This window comes from Ambystoma mexicanum, chromosome 4p (genome assembly GCF_040938575.1).
Source record: "Ambystoma mexicanum isolate Mex_15411 chromosome 4p, UKY_AmexF1_1, whole genome shotgun sequence".
NCBI lineage: Eukaryota > Metazoa > Chordata > Amphibia > Caudata > Ambystomatidae > Ambystoma > Ambystoma mexicanum.
The window spans coordinates 1,074,768,842-1,074,791,689 of record NC_090927.1 but is presented as its reverse complement, the minus strand read 5'-3'; the positions used below and the strand labels follow the sequence as shown (position 1 = coordinate 1,074,791,689).

Genomic DNA, 22,848 nt, shown 5'->3' with positions numbered 1-22,848 from the left:
CCTGTCGGAGCTCTTCTTATCCAGCAGTCCTCTTTTCAGAACCTCCTTTGTGTTTATTTTTAGTTCTATGATTTTCACTGGGATAATATTTTGTGATTCCAACATATCGACTTGTCTTTTTGTTACAGGGTAGCCATCAAGAATAACTCTAAAAGGGATAAAAGAAAATAGATACATTGTAAGTTTGATAAGAAAACATATAACCATGCAGCACAAAAAACAATCAGACTTGGCTAATCAGAAATCCTCTGTCATCATGAAATGGTGAACCAGACATCTGGATTAACTAATGATCGATGTGAACTAAAACAGGTGACTCATCACAGGTAACTAGGGATAACTTTAAGCTAGAACAATAACACTGAACAGGTATAGTCTCACCTCAGTAAACTTGATGATGACATTTGCCTAGGCTTTGGATGCATATATGTGATGTTGCGCAGGTTTGACTGGATTGCCATTTCCTTTCTCTGTGTTGGCAATGATATCCATAATTGTGTGCAACATTCCCGGCGATTCGGCTACTACACAGACCTTGCACCACTAAGGATAAGCTTGCTTCCTGTTAACCCCAGCACTAATCTTAGTCTTCCGGATCTTTGTATTGTCATTTTTGGGAACAGCCTTTGCCTTGTGATAAAATACTGGTGCTATTAAATGCCAAGACCTCTGACTAAGAACGCGGGTCATCCATACTGATAAGGAATTCTGTAAGAGAGGCTCTTTAGACATTTAGTGGACTTTTGTCTTTTTTGGTATTTGTTATCACGCAGATTTAGCTAAAATGAGAACCTGAGTGCTTTGCAGAGAACATCTGTTTTAGGTAGAGCATCTTGAAAAGGAGATACTGAGGTGTGAGAGGCACCGGCACAGCTGAAAACAGATAACAGGTAGAAGTATGCGATAGAGAGGGGGCAGAAGACAGCTCTATGTATTCTGATATTAAACCCCTTCCTATAATGCAAGCATCGATTTCAAGGTGAATTTAGAATTATGCTTTGTGGGATGGATGATGCCCATCCAAACCTCAACAAATAAACCTCCATCCGTAGACCTTCTGTAGTGTTTTATCAATTTACTGAAAACCAATGTTATGGAGTTGCCGCAACATTCGGCGAGGAGAAGATACAATACTTTTCACCTTGGGGATGTGTGTGGGGTTTGAAGTCAATTGGAGACGCTGGAGTCGACATCTAGGTGAAACAAGCAGGGATATTGGCCCCTCACCAGATGACCTGTAGAAACGCCATTCTTTGCCCAACGGGTGTTGCCCTTAGAGCCAAAGCAAGTTAGAGTGAGGTTTGAGATGACTCTTAGCCTGCCAAATAAAATACTAAGGAAGGTGAAATGAAACCCTCCGGTTGCCACATAGAGAGACAAAGAACAAGAAATGGGGAGAGCGAGCAAGCCAGGAAGTGAGAGTGCGTGTACACATGAGATCAAAGGACAGAGAGCAAGCACAAAAGAGAAGAAAGTGTGATAGCGAGAAATAGAAAGATTTTCAGTGGCCAAATGAGAACGTGTTATAGGACCTGTTTGCATAGGCCAATGATCATAGTGTGCGTAGGACAATATGGGCCTGATTCACAGAAGTGTTTTATAATGGCACAATCCCATAGGAAAACGCTCTGCGAATCAGGCTGTATGTTGTTTGCCTTGCTAGGACATTTAGGGGCTGATTTTGAGCAATGCATAAAAGGGCAGTGACGGGAATCTATAACATAAACCCTGGCATAAGGCGTTTGCGTTGTAGATTCCCGCCACAGTCCATTTCCATTTGTAAGGTTTGTGCTGTCTCCCCCATAGAAAAACTCTGCATTTGTGCCAGCATGCATTTTCATGCCGACGCAAATTCTGGGTATCCATATCGAGCCTGCCAGCTTCTTCACCCAGCAAAAAACAAAGGTATTTATTGTAAACGCTGCATGCAATGCATAGATCATGGGCAGTATTTACTCAATTTGCACGCTTGTACAACACCTTTTGCCCTCCCTTTTTGTACTCCGTCATGCAAATGATGAACATTTGGCAACAGGGACCAGTTTACGTGTGAAAACGTAATGGGTCCCTACCATCAAATTACAAGGAACTCAAATATGACCCACTGAATGCTTTGCTATGACTTTTTTTTACTTTTCTATGCCACATTATACCTTTCTGCGGCTTCCTGAGTGTTTTCCCTCACACTAACCAGTTCACCATTCGCCTTTCCACGTTTTACCACACACATCAACTAGTCACTCGCTGTCTGCATGTGGCATCAGCTACTACCCCTTACCATGCACACCCTATGACTATCTGAGTTCCAGACCTTTCCCGCCCGATTGTCACACACAGCCCTCCAGCAACCCACGAACCATACTTACTCGCATAGTTGACCCTCATTGGCAGCAAACCAAGAACGATACATACCTACACACCTCAAGCTCGCATCTGGATACACATACCCCAACTGCCCTACAAGCACACACAGCCAAGTTTGTTCCTGTCTGCGTGCATCAAGACAACAACAAAGCAATCCTGCACTGGTCCTTCTGCTCCTCCTAACCAACGCAATCCAGTTCTGGTAGATTGCAAAGTGCCAAGAAGCCATTAAAAAAAGTATAAACGTGCTCCACAAAACCCAAAAGCATAAAAAATCGAAGAGGCATACTACTTAAGCTTTGAGTGAGAAGGGATATTAGAATGAAAAGGGGTCTGGAAAGAGAAAGCACAGGCAGAATGGTGAAGCCAAAACAACCATCAAATGGCTAGGCTGTCACGTGCAAGCACAACCCTTAGTAGACTGAGGCATGATCCATCAGTTAGCTGTAATAGGAGAAACGCGGTGGCAGAAATAGTTTTATCTCGGACTGCTCTTCTGGAAGGCAGGCTCGCATGGCCCAGTGCTTGATGTGATAAAACATCTTCTCTGTCTTGATATACATTACTACAGAGGTGATTCCCAGTGGTTGAGTTAGGGGACGAAAATGACTGGGTGCAGATTGTGCACTTGAAAGGCCTACTACCTCAGATGGGGGATCTTATAAGAACTTGCTAGAAACTACTGGGACTTTGCCAACAATACTGAGAACTTTATAAGTTAAAGGACACCTATTTTCTTAGCAGATTTGATAAGATGTTAGACGATGTTTTTAAGATCCGAAGGAACTGCTTGTAGGGGTGAGAGCAGTCTTCCACTTGAGCAACGTAGTAAAGGAGGATGGAAGCAGTTATGCGCACTGACGTGCCATTGACAACAGTGAGACAAGTACGCTACAAGGAGTTTTTTTCAGCATGTCGGTGGACATGTGAAGCAGCTCAACTGCACTGCAGGCTAAAAGAAGAACAGAGAGCTGCTCATTACTGGTAGAGGAAGAAAGGAGTCTAAGGCATATGAGAGGCGAGAAAACAGCCATGCCTGCTATGTGATGAAGAGATGAACAAGTTACTCTCTTACCTGGTAACGTTCTTTCGATGGGATGGTCCGACGACGTATTCCATATCTATGACAGGTAATCACCACAGCTGTGCTGCTTCGGAAACTTTTTTCGGTGTCTGCGTCCTGCGACGATGACGTTGATGCGCCATCGAAGAGGACCTCCTCCGACGTCCGACGTCATCCAATGTGATAAGTAGGACGCACGACGCCCGTAGCCTCAGTTGTAGTTTTTTCCCCCAGAACGTGTGACATTAGTCTACTGCCAGTCAGACACAAAGCCTTGCGGAACGTAAGCTGCAATCGCATAAGAAATTCTGCAGCGGGGAAGGTAGGGAGGGAGCGATATGGAATACATCGTCGGACCATCCCATCGAAAGAACGTTACCAGGTAAGAGAGTAACTTGTTCTTCGAGGGGATTGGGTCCTCCGACATATTCCATATCTATGACAGACTCCCAAAGCAGTACCAGAGCAAGGAGTAGGGAAAGAATTTAGAATTAAAATTTAGAATTGCCAATCAAATAGCAGAGCAAAGGACCGCCTTGCCAAAGGCCAGATCCTGTCCTCGGATGGAATCGAGGGAATAGTGACGTACAAATGTATGTACTGAAGCCCAGGTGGCTGCATCACAGATGTTGTGAATAGGAACACCCCTCTGCAGGGCAGTAGATGCAGCCATACCCCTGGTAGAATGGGCCCGCAAGCCAGCCGGTGAGTCCTTACCCGCCAAGCGGTAACACTCCGAGATGGCCAAAATAATCCAGCGAGACAAAGTCTGTTTCGTCACAGCTTGTCCCAAACGCTTTCCAGTGTAACCAATAAAGAGTTGATCGTCCACTCTGACCCGGGACATGCGTGAAACATAAAAGCTTAAAGCTCTCCTAGGATCAAGCCTATGGAGCCTCTCCTCTTCCTTACCAGGATGCGGAGGAGGATAGAATGCCGGAAGAACAACCTTCTGGGCCAAATGAAATTCCGTCACTACCTTCGGAAGAAAAGAAGGACGGACTCTAAGGACAACCCTGTCCTTATGGAAAACAGTGAAGGGAGGCTTAACTGAAAGTGCCTGTAACTCACTCACTCTGCGAGCGGAAGTGACCGCAACTAAAAATACAGTTTTAAGAGTCAACAGTCTCAAAGGACAAGAGTGCAAAGGCTCAAAGGGAGCACCCGTTAGAAACCTGAGAACAAGGTTCAAATCCCGACCGGGCACCAGGAAAGGTGACGGAGGGAACACATTAGTAAGCCCTTTCAGAAACTGTGAAATTAAAGGTATTTTAAAGTAGGAACACTCTTCAGACGAGCGCTTAAAGATGGACAGCGCCGCCAGGTAACCTTTAATGGTACCCACTTGCAAGCCCCTGTGGGCCAAAGAAAGTAAAAAAGGACAGAACCATGGCGATGTCACATGCAAAAGGATCCACATTCTGAACTCTGCACCAGTCACAGAACTTACGCCAACGGCAACGGTACAGGGACTTTGTTGCTGGCCGTCGGGCCGAGAGCAACACCTCCATCACGTCTTCAGGGAGGTCCCAATCCTTATACCTCAACCTTTCAGAAGCCAAGCGTGAAGGTTGAGGGATCTGACCTCTGGATGGAGAACCTGACCCTCCTCCCGTGAGAGCAGATCGTCTCGGTAGGGAAGACAACGTGGAGGGCAGATGGACAAGTCGAGAAGGTCCGGGTACCACGTCCTCCGAGCCCACGCCGGAGCAATGAGGATCATCCGGGAACCGAACTTCCGTAACCTCCACAGCACTTGTGGGATGACGGGGACTGGAGGAAACGCGTACAGCAGTGGGAATGACCACTCCACCACAAACGCGTCTCCCAAGGCTCCTTTTGGAGGAAATTCCCGCGAGCAGAACCTCTTGCACTTCCGGTTGACACTGGAGGCGAAGAGATCCACTTGAGGGGTCCCCCAAAGGGCAAAGATCTCCAGGAGAATCTCCTGAGCCAACTCCCACTCGTGAGAGATCGTGCTCTGCCTGCTCAGAGCGTCCGCCGTCACGTTTTCGTCTCCGGCCAGATGAACTGCCGATATGGAAACTTCCTGCTGGATGGCCCAGAACTCGAGCTGCATCGCCTCCCTGCACAGAGGAAGTGACCCTGCCCCCCCCTTTTTGTTGAGGTAGTGCATGGCCATGACATTCTTTCCTCGCACAGTCGGCAGAAAAGCCTTCAGGGCTAGCCTGACGGCCCTCAGCTCCAACAGATTGATATGGAGTCTGGACTCCGACGGAGACCAACGACCGCTGACTGTCAGCTCGTTGGCATGAGCTCCCCATCCCGTGAGGGATGCATCCATCACGATCGTCACCTCCGGCCAGGGAAGCCAAAACGGAGCCCCCTTCATCAAGTTGCCTTTGACGGCCCACCACAGAAGGTCCTGTGTGACCGAGGGCGGCACCTGAACCGGGTCCGACATCCTGCCGGAGGACTGCGACCATTGCATCTTGAGTGCCCACTGCAAAGATCTCATCCGCAGGCGAGCCTCTGGCACCAGAAGAATGTAGGATGCCATGAAGCCGAGCAACCTCAAGAACTCGAACGCTGGGAGCGTCTGGGCATGCTGAAACTTGTGCACCATCTGCTGAATGTGAAGAGCCCTCACCTGAGGAGGAAAACGCTGCCCCAAGGAAGTGTCGAGCACTGCTCCGATGTACTGGAGCCGCTGTGTTGGCGTCAAATGGGACTTCTTTAAATTGAGGGAGAAGCCCAGCCTGTGAAGGGAGTGGCAGGTGACTGACAGATGATCCAGGACCTGCTCGGGAGAGCGCGCCCTGATCAACCAATCGTCCAGGTAGGGGTAGACGTGAATCCCCCCTTGCCTGAGATGCGCTGCTACCACCACCATGAGCTTGGTGAAAACCCTTGGGGCGGAGGTCAATCCGAACGGCAGGACCCGAAACTGAAAGTGCGAGTCGCCAACCGCGAACCTCAGGTACTTCTTGTGCTTGGGATGGATTGGCACATGGAAGTAAGCATCCTTGAGGTCGAGAGACACCAACCAGTCCTGAAGCTGAAGGGCCTGGAGGACTTGAGAGAGAGTAACCATCTTGAACTTGTCCTTCCTAAGGAGTTTGTTCAAGTCGCACAAGTCCATGATGGGTCTAAATCCCCCGTCTTTCTTCGAAATCAAAAAATAAGGGGATTATCATCCCTTGTTCCTCTCCGCTACAGGCACCAGTTCTATGGCGCCTTTCTCCAGCAGGGCTTGAATTTCCTGCGCAAGGAGCGGATCCGGACTCTTCAAAGAGAGGTTCCCTGATGGATTGTCGTGAGGCCTCTGCCGAAAGGGAAGACAGTAGCCGTGGGTTATGATCTCCAGAAACCACACATCTGAAGTAATGGCACGCCACTCTACAAGATGCTGCGCCAGCCTTCCCCCAACCGGCGAACCATGGGACATGGCCTCATGACTGAGTGGTAGCGGCTGCGGCGTTACCTGAGGGCAAAGAGGCAACTGCCCGAGCGGCCTTAGCACCACGGGTACACTGACCTCTGGTACCCCTGCGTTGGCCTCTTTGACTGCCAGCTCCTCTCGCTTTACCAAAGGAGGAGTAATAACGAAAGGAACCACCCCTCCAGTGCTGTCCCCTAGGACGAAAAAGCTGAGGTTGCCTGACTGCAGCACCTAACGATTTGGCTGCAGCTTTAGAGGTCTGCAACCTCTCAAGGCTCTCGTCAGCCTTGCTGCCAAAAAGGTGTTCACCGTCAAAGGGCATATTGTGGAGCCGGGATTGCACATCAGGAGCAAACCCCGACTTCCGCAACCACGCAAACCTGTGTATCATGGTGCTCACCGCCATGGACCTGCTGACGCATTCAGCCATGTCCAAACCCGACTGAACGGACTAACACATGGCATCCTTACCATCCCGGACCATAGCAAGGAAACCATCCCGTTCGTCCCCTTCGGGAATATGTTCAGCCGCTAACGCAACACAGTTCCACAGAGTGTGTGTGAAACGAGACAAGGCACATATGGAGTTGGCCGCCTGAAGCGCCATACCACCCGAAGAAAACACTTACTTCGCCCAGCCATCAAAACGTTTGTCATCCCTATCAGGAGGGATGGTAGGGTACGACGCCTGCTTTGCAGGGGCCATGGCCGCCTGCACCACCAAACTCTCTGGAGTGGGGTGCCTGGTCAAGTAGCAGGGGTCGCTACTGGCTGGACGGTATTTTCGTGACAAGGACCTGCCCACCGCCGGGAGACACTCCGGAGCAGTCCAAGCCGCCGCCACCCTTCTCTGTAGAGCCATATGAAACGGCAGTACCGGGTCAGTTGGGGGACCAACATCAAGGATGTCCGTGAGATCATCCTGCACAAACTCCCCTGGGGGAGCAGACCATCCCAAGTACTCGGAGACCCTAGCCATAAGGCGCCGGTACGAGGAATCGGCATGAGAGCCAGGCTCAGGCCTACAAAACTCCACCTCCGGAGAGGTGTCCAGTCCACTGGCATCATGCAGTGACTGCCTCAAATCGTCAAATTGGCTATGGCCCGAGACCATCTCATCTGGAACCTGACTAGGAACCAGGCCATCAGAGTCCTCATCCACCTCCGAAATATATTCCAGGTGGTGAAAAGAAGGCACTCGAGAGTGCTTGCTCTTAGCCAGAGCTTTTCTAGGGGGTTCCCCCGTGCCACGGGGTACCTCCGACACCCCGGCCTCGAAAGGCGTCGAGGGCGTCGAGTGAATCGGCGCCGGCATCGAGAGAACAGGCATCGGCGCCGAGAGGATCGGCGTCGAGTAAATCGGCGTCGACGTCAGATGCAGCGCCGCCAGCATCAACGGCGTCGACACAGTCCTCGAAGCCAGAGCTCCGAGCGTGTCCTTCGACGACCTGAGCGTCGACGGCTTCGACGACTTCCGCGGAGCCGGAGCCTCGAGAAAGCCTGTCGACGCCCTCAACGCCTGAGGCGTCGATGTCTTCCTCGAAGACATCACAGGTGCACGCGGTCTCGAGCGCATCGAGGACCGGGACCTGGAACGGGTACGTCGAGAACGAGTCCCCTTGTCTGAACGGGACCTCTCCTGTGACTCATGCCGACCCCTTTTGCGAGCGGTGTCTCTCGACCTTTCACGGCCGACCGCACTCGGGGGCGCGGACGGCTTAGTACCCTGCGACTCGAGAATCGCCAGCATTTTCTTCCCGAAGGAAGCCCATTCCTCCGGCGTCGCAAGGCTGGTGGGGTAAGCGACGTGCCGGGCAGGGTTCTCAGAAGAGGACCTGGAAGAAGACCGGTGTCGGCGCTTCCGAGAATGCCTCGAAGAGGCAGAGGAGTGGCAAGACCGACTCCTAGAAGGAGACCCACCAGACTTCCGATGACGACGTGGAGAGTCACCTCTCGAATCATCCGTCGAAAGCCCCGCAGACTTCGACTTCCGGGGCTTGGACACCCAACCTACCGCCATCTTCTTCTTACGTTCCCGTAAGGCTTTGGACGTGAGTGACTGGCAGTCGATACAGTCATCCGTGTCGTGGGCCTCCCCGAGGCACCAGAGGCAGGCGTCGTGCGAGTCCGTCACCGACATCTTGGACCCACACTCCCCGCACTTCTTGAAGCCCGGACGCGGGGTCGAAGACGAAGTAGAAGACATCTTCTTACAAAGGATTTTCTCACAAAAACGAACAGGTTCGAAGAACCGAGAAGAACAGAACTCCAAAGAGTCGAGGCGTAACTGAGATTCAGGAAGCAACACGTTCGCGGAAAAAACGGAACTGAGGCTACCGGCGTCGTGCGTCCTACTTATCACATCGGATGACGTCGGACGTCAGAGGAGGTCCTCGACGACGGCGCATCGACGTCATCGACGCAGGACGCAGACGCCGAAAAAAGTTTCCAAAGCAGCATTGCTGTGGTGATTACCTGTCATAGATATGGAATACGTCGGAGGACCCAATCCCCTCGAAAGTGCATACACTGAACGGTGAACCACTGGATGACTTCCTGATGGGGAAGTGAGCGTGAGTGGGAGGAGGAAGGTCAAGTGAGACGACAATTAGCAATACCGTGGAAGGAGAGAGGCTCGAGGATGCCAATACTGTCATGATGCCTACCCCCGGAGCACCAGGCCAGGCCCAGCACCCCCGGAAGCAGGCATCATGCCCTCGGGTAAAAGTCCAGCAGCCCCTTATAGGGGCTCTTTGGACTCAGTCCTGGCGCCTTTGGTGCCAGGCTCATGTTGGACATCAGTCCAGGCGCCATAGGCGCCAGGCTCATAAAGGGAGGTGTTTTGTGCACTTACCTGATGCAGACCATGCTGCACGCTTCAGGCCTCCCTGAGTCCTGAAACGGACTATTTTTTCATAGGGACTATTTTTTCACTCGGGCGTGGACAGGGAATGATACATACCTAGTTGGGGAAGGATACATACCTGGGACTTCTTTGGAGGCTATTTAAGCCACGCCCAGACAGCAGCTCATGCTTTGCATTGTTCTGCTTCCTGCAGCTGAACGCTCACCGTGTCTGCTCCTGCTCCTGGACTCCAGCCACGCCCGCCTCGAACCTGGAAGACCTGCAAGGAAGGAAGAGAAGAGAAAGGTGAAAACCAAGGACTATTTCAAACTTCTTACCTGCATCCGGAATCTTCTCGCCAGCATCCCTGAAGAAAGACTTCCATTTAAAAGCATCGCGTTGCTCGCTGCAGCGCCACGCTTAACTCACCTGTCCTCGAGACATCTCCCGGCTCCATCGCGGCTCTCAGCATCGGACGCCACATTTCTGCTCTTAGGGGAGAGAGGAAGAAACAAAAGGTGAGCAGAAGGAACACAGACGGAAAGCCTGATTAACAGCCATAATACCTACCGGCTTTTCTTCCATATTTCGGGTTGGTGCCGCCCCGTTGGCAGGTACTGTACCCCAGCCCCTATGGGGAAAGGACAAGAGACATTTCTGGGGAATGATAAGGACATTTAGAGGGATCGCCCTCATCACTACTCACCTCGGCAGTTTAACCCCTCGACGCATCGCCTTCATTCTGCACCTGAAATAAAGGACAGATCACAGGTTAGAAAGACAACATAAAGGGGGCCTCACTTGAACTTTGAACTTTCATACTTACGGCGCATCGCTCAGGAAAGTCAAGTGGATTTTGCCAGCGCCATTCTGAAAACCAGTGAAGTAACTGGACGAACGCGCGCCCCTGCACCAGAAGCAGGATGGAGAGTTCATCCTTCCAAACCATAAGGTGAGCTTAAACCGGGGTTTGGAGGAAGTTAGAGAGGAACGAAGGGAGAAGGGGGGGAGCTAGCACACTATTCTGCAGACTGTTAATCCCCTTTCTCATCTGCAGAAGGATATTCCTACGGGCCAGGCAAGCACGATTTGGAGGTCCTGTCCAATCAGTGTTCCGGGTCCTGCGCATCACGCTAGAAGAGGCCACAGCAATCCAGACTAGACCAGCGCCCCCGTGGGAACCAGGTGAGCGTTACAGAACGCGAAGCCTTCCTACAAATTACCACCCAGGCGCTATGGAAACTTCCAAAACTGACCAGTTGGCCCAATTACTGGGGGAATTACGGGCCGAAGTACACGCCGCTCGTCAAGAGACTAGTGCCCTCAGGAGGGAAGTGATTGTAATAAAGGATAGAGCTGATGACCTGGCTAGACAGCTTTTGCAAGGTCAAGCTGGACAAACTCCTTTACCCGGTTCCGGGGGGAACCCCGCTCCTGTGGTTTCCAGTAACCCGGTGCAGATTAATCTACCTGGAAACATGCCGCTGGCCCCACCTGAACGCTTTGCTGGGGACCCCAAACGATTCGCCGTATTCATGAATCAGTGTCGTTTGCACTTCCTATGCAGACCTGGGGCCTTCCCTAACGATCAGACCAGGGTAGCCTTTGTGTTGTCATATCTCAGCGGCTGTGCTGCCGATTGGTCAGTCTCACTGGTAACTCAAGATGACCCGATTCTTCGTGATTTTCAAGGATTTCAAACAGGCATGGAAAGGTTATTTGCTCGACACTCCCAGGGACAGGCTCTGGATGACGAAATTCTATCTCTGCGACAGGGCAATCAAGACCTTCTATCCTACATTGCAACCTTCAATAGACTAATTGTGGAAACTGGTTGGCCAGAGGATAAAAGAATCACGTTATTCTATCGAGGTCTATGCGGAGAACTTAAAGATGTCCTGGCACAAGTTGTAAATCCGCCACAAGAATGCACTGAATATATAGACTTAGTGGTCCAATTGGATCACAGGCTGCAAAACAGAAAAGCAGATCGGTCCAAGTTTGAAACCCGGGTGTTGGCCAAGACCCACGCTAACCCCAAGGGGGCTGATGGCTCGGAGCCTATGCAAATCGGAGGGGTTAAAGGACCCCTAACTCAAAAAGAACGGGAAAGAAGATGACGGATGCAATTATGCCTTTATTGTGGGTCCTCTGGACACTTTCTACGAGATTGCCCGGTTAAGCCGCCCAAGAAGGTGGAAGGAGCCGCTGATAAAATCCATGGAAACTCTGTATCGGGAAAGGACCACGCCCGCCAAGCGTAGTGGTCCGCTTGCCGAGCTTGAAAACTAACTCTCAGACCTCGCATTTCATTGTGCCAATGGTCCTCGTAGATCCGGAACAGCCTAAACGGTTGCATGCTATAAAGGCATACATCGATAGCGGGGCTATAGGAAACTATGTGGATTGAGAATTTGTCTCTAGGATAAACCTCCCTCTGCGTCCTAAAACCAACAAAGATGTCATCACCACAGTAGATGGAACCGAAATTGCCTCTGGACCAGTAACACATTCCACAGCTGAGGTGACACTTGTAGGTCCGGATGGCCATCGGGAGGCAGTTGTGTTTGATTTAATCAAGGCTCCACAGTTTCAGCTTATTTTCGGAATCCCTTGGTTAGAGACACATAATCCTCGAATTGATTGGCGAGCGAAGAGAATAACCTTCCCGGATTGTGCACAAACCTGCTACCCAGAAAATCCAAAGATTAATCTAGCATCAGTAACCTCTATCCCCGTGCAACTACCTCCAGAGTACCAAGACTTTCAGGACGTCTTCCAAAAGGAACAGGCCAACACGTTACCTCCCCACAGATCGTACGATTGCCAAATCGATCTGGTGCCCGGTGCACAACCCCCTTGTAGCAGGATTTACGCCCTTACTGAACCAGAGAATCTGCATTTGAGACAATATTTAGATCAATACCTCGCCAATGGTTTCATTCGCCCGTCAAAGTCCCCGGCATCCTCAGCTTTGTTCTTCGTGCCTAAAAAAGAAGGCGACCTTAGAACTTGTATCGATTACCGCGCATTGAACCAGATAACTGTTAAAAATCGTTACCCTCTGCCTCTGATCCCTGAACTCCTTGACCAGGTGAAAGACGCTTGAGTATACACCAAGTTAGATCTCCGGGGGGCTTATCATCTGGTACGAGTAAAAGAAGGCGACGAATGGAAAACGGCCTTCCGTACAAAATATGGACTATTCGAATACCAGGTGATGCCTTTCGGGTTGTGCAACGCGCCTGCAGCCTTCCAATTCTTCATGAACGATGTCCTTCGGGAACTCATCGATGTCTGTGTTGTCGTGTATATCGATGACATTCTTGTGTACTTCTCTTCGGAATCTGATCACAGAAAGCATGTCAGGGCCGTCCTAGAGAAACTGCGCCAGCACAAACTGTTTGCCAAGCTGGAAAAATGTGTTTTCCATACCACCGAGGTTGAGTTTCTCGGATTCATCCTGACACCTAAAGGGGTCCGAATGGATTCACGGAAAGCGGATGCCATCCTCAAATGGCCATCACCTAGTTTGGTGAAAGGTGTCCAAAGCATGCTTGGTTTTGCCAACTTTTATCGCAGGTTTATCCCGGAGTTTTCACGTGTGGTGCAACCCATCACTGCACTCTTGCGAAAAAATAAACGTTTTGAATGGACCGAGGAAGCCGAACAGGCCTTTCAGGAGTTGAAAGTTAAGTTCACGTCCGCACCTATTTTGAAGTACCCGCGTCCCGATCTCCCATATATAGTCGAAACCGACGCGTCCAGCTTAGCCATGGGAGCTGTCCTGTCTCAGAGAGACCCTGAAACCAACCAACTGCATCCCGTAGCATTTTGGTCCAGAAAGTTCTCGCAGCCGGAGATAAATTATGCGATCACCGATAAGGAACTATTAGCCATTAAGTCCGCCTTTAAGGCTTGGCGGCATTATCTCCTCGGCGCCCGGCATACCATCACCGTGATCACTGATCACCGAAATTTACAATATTTAAAAACTGCCAAGGCTCAATCGTCTCGACAGCTCCGATGGGCTTTGTTCTTTGCTGAGTTCGATTTTGTAATCACCTACCGCAACGGCTATAAGAATGGTAAGGCGGACGCTCTATCCCGAATTGGAATGGAAGAAATAGACACAAACTCAGAACCTGTGCCGATAATTCCCGAACAAAGAATTTTGGGGATAACCACTTTACAAACCCTTGAAGACATTCACGCACGAGTGAAACAATTCCTGGACTCTTCAGCCTTGCAGGATTGGATCAAAAGGGGGTCTAACTTTTCAGTCAAAGATGGCTTACCTTACTTCCAAGGACGCTTATTTTTGCCAGAAAAGGAATTGCAAGAACTGGTTATTTCCCGTCATCATGATACCCTGATGGAAGGACATCCTGGCATTGCCAAAACAGAGGAAAAGGTTAAACGACAATTCTGGTGGCCTTCCTGGCGAAAGGATATTAAATCTTTCGTGATGTCCTGTGGAGTTTGTGCCCAAAACAAAGGCCAAAAGACAAGACCCGCCGGTCTTCTTCAGCCCTTAGACATTCCACCAGCACCTTGGCACACCCTGTCACTAGATTTTATCACGGACCTGCCCTCTTGTAATGGTTACAATACTATTCTGGTTGTGGTGGATTTATTTTCCAAAATGGCCCACTTTATTCCGTTGAAAGGATTACCTTCAGCCTTTGTTCTTGCTAAGGAATTCCTCGAAAATATCATCCGTTTGCATGGATTCCCGTCCATACTAGTCTCCGATCGGGGAAGCCAGTTTATTTCTCATTTTTGGAAAAAGTGTTGTCAACTGGCACAAATCGACATAAGACTCTCGACCAGCCACCACCCACAGACCGATGGTCAGACGGAGAGAACGAACCAGACCCTTGAACAATATCTACGATGTATGTTGCACCAATCGGAGGGTAATTGGAAGGACATTTTATGGGTGGCTGAATATGCATACAATAACTCGATACACTCTGGAACTGGTCAGAGCCCCTTTTATACCCTATATGGACATCACCCTCGTACTTCAGACTTGGACTCACCTCTGAGCCTTGAAATGCCCGCAGTGGATCATTTGCATTCTACGATTACTCAAGCCTTCAAGAATGCAACTGTACATTTGCAACATGCGAAAGGGAAATACAAAAAGAATGCGGATCTGCATCGAAGAGAGGCGCCTCCATACCAAATAGGGGATCAAGTATGGTTGGCTACCAAACACCTATCACTCAAGGGGCCTCGAACTTTTAATCCAAGGTATTTAGGCCCTTACTCGATCAAAGCTATAATCAACCCAGTGGCAGTCAAGCTCGATCTACCAGCTAACATGCGGATTCACCCCGTTTTTCATGTGTCACTTTTGAAACCAGTGCACCCAGGAACCAGATTAACAAAGGCACCAGAACCGATTCAGATAGATAGGGAGCCTAAATTCGAGGTGAAGAACATTTTGGATTCTAAGATCTCAAATTCAAAACTTTTCTATCTAATTGATTGGAAAGGGTACGGGCCTCAGGAAAGGTCTTGGGAACCCAGTGATCACGTACATGCAACTTGGCTGGTAAAAAGGTTCTATCGGAATTTCCCAAACAAACCGAAACCTCCAGAAGGAACGACCTTGGGAGGGGCCTTGGGGGGGGAGTGCTGTCATGATGCCTACCCCCGGAGCACCAGGCCAGGCCCAGCACCCCTGGAAGCAGGCATCATGCCCTCGGGTAAAAGCCCAGCGGCCCCTTATAGGGGCTCTTTGGACTCAGTCCTGGCGCCTTTGGCGCCAGGCTCATGTTGGACATCAGTCCTGGCGCCATAGGCGCCAGGCTCATAAAGGGAGGTGTTTTGTGCACTTAGCTGATGCAGACCATGCTGCACACTTCAGGCCTCCCTGAGACCTGAAAGGGACTATTTTTTCATAGGGACTATTTTTTCACTCGGGCGTGGCCAGGGAAGGATACATACCTAGTTGGGGAAGGATACATACCTGGGACTTCTTTGGAGGCTATTTAAGCCACGCCCAGACAGCAGCTCATGCTTCGCGTTGTTCTGCTTCCTGCAGCTGAACGCTCACCATGTCTGCTCCTGCTCCTGGACTCCAGCCACGCCCGCCTCGAACCTGGAAGGCCTGCAAGGAAGGAAGAGAAGAGAAAGGTGAAAACCAAGGACTATTTCAAACTTCTTACCTGCATCCGGAATCTTCTCGCCAGCATCCCTGAAGAAAGACTTCCATTTAAAAGCATCGTGTTGCTCGCTGAAGCGCCACGCTTCACTCACCTGTCCTCGAGACATCTCCCGGCTCCATCGCGGCTGTCAGCATCGGATGCCACATCTCTGCACTTAGGAGAGAGAGGAAGAAACAAAAGGTGAGCAGAAGGAACACAGAAGGAAAGCCTGATTAACAGCCATAATACTTACCGGCTTTTCTTCCACATTTCGGGTCGGTGCCGCCCCTTTGGCAGGTACCGTACCCCGGCCCCTATGGGGAAAGGACAAGAGACATTTCTGGGGAATGACAAGGACATTTAGAGGGATCGCCCTCATCACTACTCACCTCGGCAGTTTAACCCCTCGACGCATCGCCTTCATTCTGCACCTGAAATAAAGGACAGATCACAGGTTAGAAAGACAACATAAAGGGGGCCTCACTTGAACTTTGAACTTTCATACTTACGGCGCATCGCTCAGGAAAGTCAAGTGGATTTTGCCAGCGCCATTCTGAAAACCAGTGAAGTAACTGGACGAACGCGCGCCCCTGCACCAGAAGCAGGATGGAGAGTTCATCCTTCCAAACCATAAACTGAGCTTAAACCGGGGTTTGGAGGAAGTTAGAGAGGAACGAAGGGAGAACGGGGGGAGCTAGCACACTATTCTGCAGACTGTTAATCCCCTTTCTCATCTGCAGAAGGATATTCCTACGGGCCAGGCAAGCACGATTTGGAGGTCCTGTCCAATCGGTGTTCCGGGTCCTGCGCATCACGCTAGAAGAGGCCACAGCAATCCAGACTAGACCAGCGCCCCCGTGGGAACCAGGTGAGCGTTACAATACTCCGGGGAGGAGGTGGCGGCTCAGCAAGAAAGTCACAGAATGGTGTGGAGATGCTTAAGAGAAAGTACTGGTGCATAATCGCTGGTGAGAAGAACAAGTTGGGTATCTCAGGGTTCTGTAGGATACAACACCTCTGCAGATTTCTTGGATGTATGTAGGGGATGCATAGAGCACCAACCTCACTGGGCAGAAACGGAGCACTGTACATAGGGGACACACCTGGGGGTTACAGGTAGGGTGCAGAGATAACATAGGTTTCCGGGACGGAAGGGGGGTGCTGAGAAGGCTGGACGCTCGAGAGGGAGCAGTATGGTTGAATGGACCTGTACATGAGTTATTCATTGATGAGTAGGGTCTTCAGATCCTTCCTGAAGTATAGGACGGTGGGGGCCAGTCTTATCTGTGTTGGTAATTTCTTCCAGGTACAGGGTGCAGTCCTTTGATGAGGTGTGTTGCAAAGTGCTGGACAGCTTTGAGATGGGCCAATGTGGCATCTCGGTCTCCTGCAAGCAGGGCTTCCCACCATCCACGTGGGGGAGGAGCTGGAACGAAAGCTCTGAAACCCAGGGCACTGATGAAAGGCTTCACTTTGTAAAGAAGTGTGAGCTGGTACTATGTTCTTTCCGTTTTTTGACAATTTGTGTTTTTGATGAGAGTTAACAGAGGTTTAAATTCATCAAGCTTCATGTCCATCAGCCAGTTCTGGACTTGGGCATGCTTTAGAGGGATCCTGAGGCGAATTAATGCAGTCTTTGCAAGGTTGAGTTTCAGGCAGGCACTTGACATCCAGGCTTGGATGAGGATCAGGTTTCTTTACCAGAGTGAGAATTTTTACTTTTATTAATGTATCTTGGGAAGGTGCTGTGCAAGCGAGATGCGTTGACGTGGAGAAGTAGTGAGTGTTTACCTGAGACAACCTTCACAATGAAGTTAGGGAGGATATCGTCTTTGTAAATGTGGGTTTAAGGGCTGCAAGAGTGTTGGTCACGTCCTCTGGAGTAATTATCCTGAGATCTGTCCATCTGGGATGGGTGAGATGTCTGTGGTGTGTTAGGAGTTGCCAATGTGTTACCTTATCTTGTCTATCTTGTCCACCTTTGAAATGCTCAGTGTGGCAAAGTCCCCTGTATGGCTCTCAGGGTAGAGAGTTGGGTGGCTATAGGGGATGGTGTGGGTAGGATCCCCAGCTGACCTAACCATTCACTGGCCATTTGGCAGGGGCTTGACCTTTAAAACGCAAGGTTCCCTCAACGCTTTTAAGAGGACCTGGGATATACTTTGCCTCACTCATCCATCGGGAAGCCTGTGGCTCTGTTGCCCTTAGAGTCTACCCCCTGGGGTTGACACGTGATCTTTACCCCCTTAGAGGCATGAACGCAGAAAAGTATAAAACATAGAGGGTAGGTATCAGCACTGATAAAGAAGGAGAGTTTAGCCCTTTGAAATAATGTAGCAAATGTTTTTACAAGCACAATAGAAGAAGAGCACCACAGGGATTACTACAGCAGACGTGGGCTGACCACACACCAGGAAACCTCCATTCCCTTTCACCGTGGAGTGCTGCTGTGGACAGAGCTTCACTGTTGAAATCCAGAAAGAAAGTCCCACTCCAGACAGCCTACAAATGTGGATCCAAGATGGTGGCCAGCCTTGGAAAGGGCTTAGTCTGCATATCCCTGGGTTCATAGGTGGGATGAAGGGAGCAGCAGAAAGCTGAAAAATTCAAACAATTAAATTGTGGTTATTTATTTATTGAGCATTTGTTAGGTGCCTATACAACAGGATAGTGTTTCCAAGCACCAGAAGGCAAAATGGGGATGGGACAAGGGAGTAAATAACATTGGCAAGAACAGCACAATACAATCGTGGTCCTACTAGGCCTTGTGGAATTTGACAGTGCAAGTGCAGTGAAGAGAAGTGCACGGGGTAGAGGTGAGGGATGGAGGGGGGAGGAATGGACAAGTGCTAGTGGCCCCGGGGGAGGGAAGTGCCAAGGGGAGCCAGGGAGGGGGTCTCTGGCTAAGTGCTGGGCCGATGAACCCACAGGGGCAGTGCTGTGGGGGTGGAGGGTGCTAGTGATGACTGGGTAGTGGGCCTGGAATCCTGGGCGAACCATAAAGACCAGACCACCAGTCTCAGTGGCAGTGGGGTGATTAGCAAGGAAGGGAAGAAGCAAAAGAGGTAGTGAAAAGCAGAGTTTTGAGTAGTCTCCGGAACTTAAGGAGGTCCAGCACAAGCCTGAGAGGGGCAAGAAGGTTGTTCCAGAGAGAGGCACCAGCCGAAGTGAGAGACCCGTCCCACATTCTCTGCTTAAATAAGCGTTTGATAAGCAGAGAGTTGGAATTAGAGGATCGGAAAGGCTCTAGCGGTGGAGTATTTAGGGAGGGAAAGTTGGAGATAGTGTGGCCCCAGGCCTCAGGCCCCAGAAAGCCTTGTGGATAATGCAGAGGGTCTTAAATTTGATTCTCGCAGCCACCGGGAGCCAGTGGAGAGATTTTAGGGCTGGAGAGATACTGTCCCTGGGTTTGAGGCCAAACATAAGTCTTGCAGCCCTATTGTGGATTAGCTGAAGGTGGCTTAGGGAGGAAAGGGGGCGATTGGGGAAGAGGTTGTTGCAGTAGTCCAGCCTGGAGAGGACCAGAGCTCTGGAGACATTGAGCTTCTGGGGGAAGGTGAGGAAAGGGAGAATGCCTCTAAGGAGGTGGAGCTGGAAGTGGGCTTTCTTGGCAAGGTTCAAGACGTGAGGGGAGAAGGAGAGAGCAAAGTCGAAGATGACCACGAGGTGTTTGACCTCGCAGGATGGAGAAGGTAGAGGGCCAAGGGAGGGCAACCAGAGGGTAGAAGAAATACAGGGAGAAGGTGTACCGATGAGAAGGATTTCTTTCTTGCTGGCACTGAGACAGAGATTGTTTTTTTTAAATAACAAGTTTTATTGGGTTTTGTGCATGTATACAGAACAATCAATATCCAATCAAATCAAAGAAAATAAAAGTGAAAATAAACATAAAAATAAACATAATTTGCATACATATGAATAAGGCATTGCGCGTGAAAATTGTCTGGGCGCATATACACATCCACTAAGGAGAGTTACACATATACAAGACCAGCTGCATTATTGTCTTGGCTACACAACCGGATGTTGGCGAAACATTACGTTATGTTAAGTCCTGGCCTGATGGCAAGGCTACGTGTTGCAGTTCATTCGCCCAAACACTGCGTGTTCATAGTACTTGTTCCCATTTTCCCCATATTTTATACGCTTTGCCAGGGCAGCCACGTGCTTGATATACTCGGCGTTCCATTAGGCTGACAGCATCCACGTCCGCGGACCATTGGTCATAGCTTGGGCAGATTTCTGATCCCCACAATTGTGCAATGTATCTTTTGGCGATCCCTGCGGACGTTGAAAGCAGCAGCCTTTCGAAGTGGGACAGTTCCCCTTCCTCTTCAATTCCTAGGAGGAGAAGTTTGGGGTCATTGAGTATCGGGCGGTCCAAGACCCTCGAGTGTCTTTCACTACATTGTCATCAAAAGTATTGTATTTACATGCACTGCCGTAGGATGCGGTAGAAGGTACCTTCTTCCTGTTTACAGCGCAGACATTTGGGATCGGTTGCTTTCCCCCAGTTATACAGTGTTAGACGCGGATAGTATATTCTGTGGAGGATCTTTAGCTGGATAGGTCTGAATCTGGCCGAGATTGCTATATCCCTGGGGTGCATCAGGGTCGTGATCCAATCTTCGGGGAGTATTGGGCCAACATCTCCTTCCCATTTCAGCTTCAGGCCTGATAGTTCTGTCGAAGCAAAAGCGGAAATGCCATTGTACATGGTGGATGTGACTTTGTTTTCTACTTTGTCTACAACTATATTTCTCTCTATAGGCGTGCATTCCGGCATGTCTACCATTTGGTCCCTTTGAGCTTAAAGGGCATGGTGCAGTTGTTCGTAGTGGTAGCATTCGGTAGCTGGGAGGGCATATTGAATAGAGATCTCGGCAAATGGAATGAGCTGGTTATTCACAAATATCTGTTGTAGAGTGTGTATATCGGCTGCGGCCCAGCCAGGCCATTTGGCGAGTCTACTGAGGCCTGTGAGATGGACGTTATTCCAGATAGGCTGAACTGGAGTGATTCTATTATCCCAGCCAATGTATTTATGTGTTTCTTTCCATATTTGTGCTGTCTGTGCCACTATCGAACGCTCAGGAGGGCGACACTGTTTCCCCATAGAGACATTCGAGCGGGGACACGTCATGCCTTGCGTTTATTTCTGCTTGTATATGCGGAAGTTTTGGATTGCCATGCAGAATATCATTGACTGTCGCCATTTGGGTCGCCCAATAATAAACTTGGATGTTGGGGAGACCTATCCCCCCTTCCCAGACTGAACGTTGAAGGGTTTTGAGAGCTATCCTCGGGTGTTTCCTTCCCCACAACAGCTTGCGTGTCGTTCCATCTATTTTACGGAATTCTTCCGCGGGGATATGGAGAGGGGCATTTTGAAGGATGTATAGGAATCGGGTTAGGGCCAACATCTTGAAGAGCGCTGCTCTGCCTAATAGTGTCAGTGGTAGTGCCTCCCAGTGGACCAAATCTTGTTCGAATTTCTTCACTAGTGGGTATAGGTTTTGGGGTATATAAGTGTCAAGTGCATTGGTGATGATGATGCCTAAATACCGGAACTGTGTGAGCTCAATCTGATAGGGGGAGCCCTGTGGTGGTATACAGTCCACACCCTTCACAGGGAAGAGCACAGACTTGAGCCAGTTCACCCTGAGGCCGCTGAAGGTTCCGTAATTTATTAGGATAGCAGTGACTATGGGGCCTGAGATTGCCAGGTCACCTAAATAGATCAGGAGGTCGTCCGCATATAGGGATATCTTGTCCTCCCATTCTGAGTTCCAGCGAAAGCCTGACCATGTGTCCGTGTGCCGCAGAATGACTGCCAGTGGCTCGATTATTAGGGCAAACAGCATTGCCGAGAGGGGACATCCTTGCCTGGTGCCCTTCCCCAATCGAAAGACATGCGAGAGCCACCCGTTCACTTTCACCTCTGCCAGGGGATTATTATACAGAAGCTGGACCCATTTTATAAATGGTTAGCCGAAGTTCATTTTCCTCATAATTGTCCATAATGCCTCCCAGTACACTGAATCAAAGGACTTTTCGAAGTCTATGGCCAACAATGCCGCGGACTGGTGTAGAGTGGGCGCTCCCTCCAGGGCCAGATGCAGCCTACGAATATTCATTCTGGTTGACCTTTGGGGCATGAAGCTGCATTGGTCCGGGTGGATCAGCGCTGTGATGACCGTTTGGAGTCTGTTCGCTAGCACCTTGGCCAGTATCTTCGCTTCAGTATTGATCAGTGATATGGGCCTGTAGGAGCCGCATTCATCCGGAGGTTTGTTTTCTTTTGGGATCACGATTATCATGGCTTTTCGGAGGTCTGGCGGGAGCACGCCTTGCAGTAGGGAGTCTTCGAACAGATTGAGTAGGTGAGTAGGTAAGTCTAAATGGCTCAGGCGTTTCCAAATGTCAACAGGGAAGCCGTTGGGACCTGGGGTTTTGCCGGCCTGGAGTTGTGCTATGGCTGTCGAGATCTCTTCTTCTGTGATTTTGCCGTCCAGCGATTCAGCTTGTTCCATGGTGAGGAAAGGCAGATCAATCTCGTCCAATATGGAGCTGTTTGGTGTATCGGTGGGAGGCGCATAGAGTCCTTCGTAGAGGTCAGCAAAGCATTCTGCTATTTCCGCATCAGGGGAGACTATTTTGGCTTCTCTTGTTTTGCTGTTTTTTACTATACGTTGACCTTCCTCACGTTTTTCTGACCATGCGAGAATCTTGCCTGCTTTTTCCCCTGTTTCATATAGTCGTGCTTTCATGGCGCTATGTGCTTTTTGGGCACAATCTAGCGACAGATTATGTAACTTTTTCTGCGCCAACATTAGGGCTCTATGTGACTGGGGGGTGTCGCTGGAGATATGTTCTGCTTCCTTAGTCACAACTTCTTTTTCGGCGTCAGTAATCAACTCGCGTTGCTTCTTTTTCTTGGCGGAAGTCCATGATATGATCTCGCCTCGCAGGACTGGTTTGTACGCTTCCCACAGGATGGAGGGATCATCCGTCG

General features: G+C 49.9%; 1 protein-coding gene across 3 annotated transcripts in view; it reads right to left on the bottom strand.

The window, feature by feature from the left end:
• AK9 (adenylate kinase 9) overlaps positions 1–22,848 on the bottom strand; it is a 1,784,103-nt gene that overhangs the window by 283,472 nt on the left and 1,477,783 nt on the right. For all 3 annotated transcript variants that reach the window (XM_069606660.1, XM_069606662.1, XM_069606661.1), the window contains one exon: positions 2–148. In XM_069606660.1, coding sequence (XP_069462761.1) covers positions 2–148 — 147 coding nt within the window. The remainder of the gene's footprint in view (position 1; positions 149–22,848) is intronic.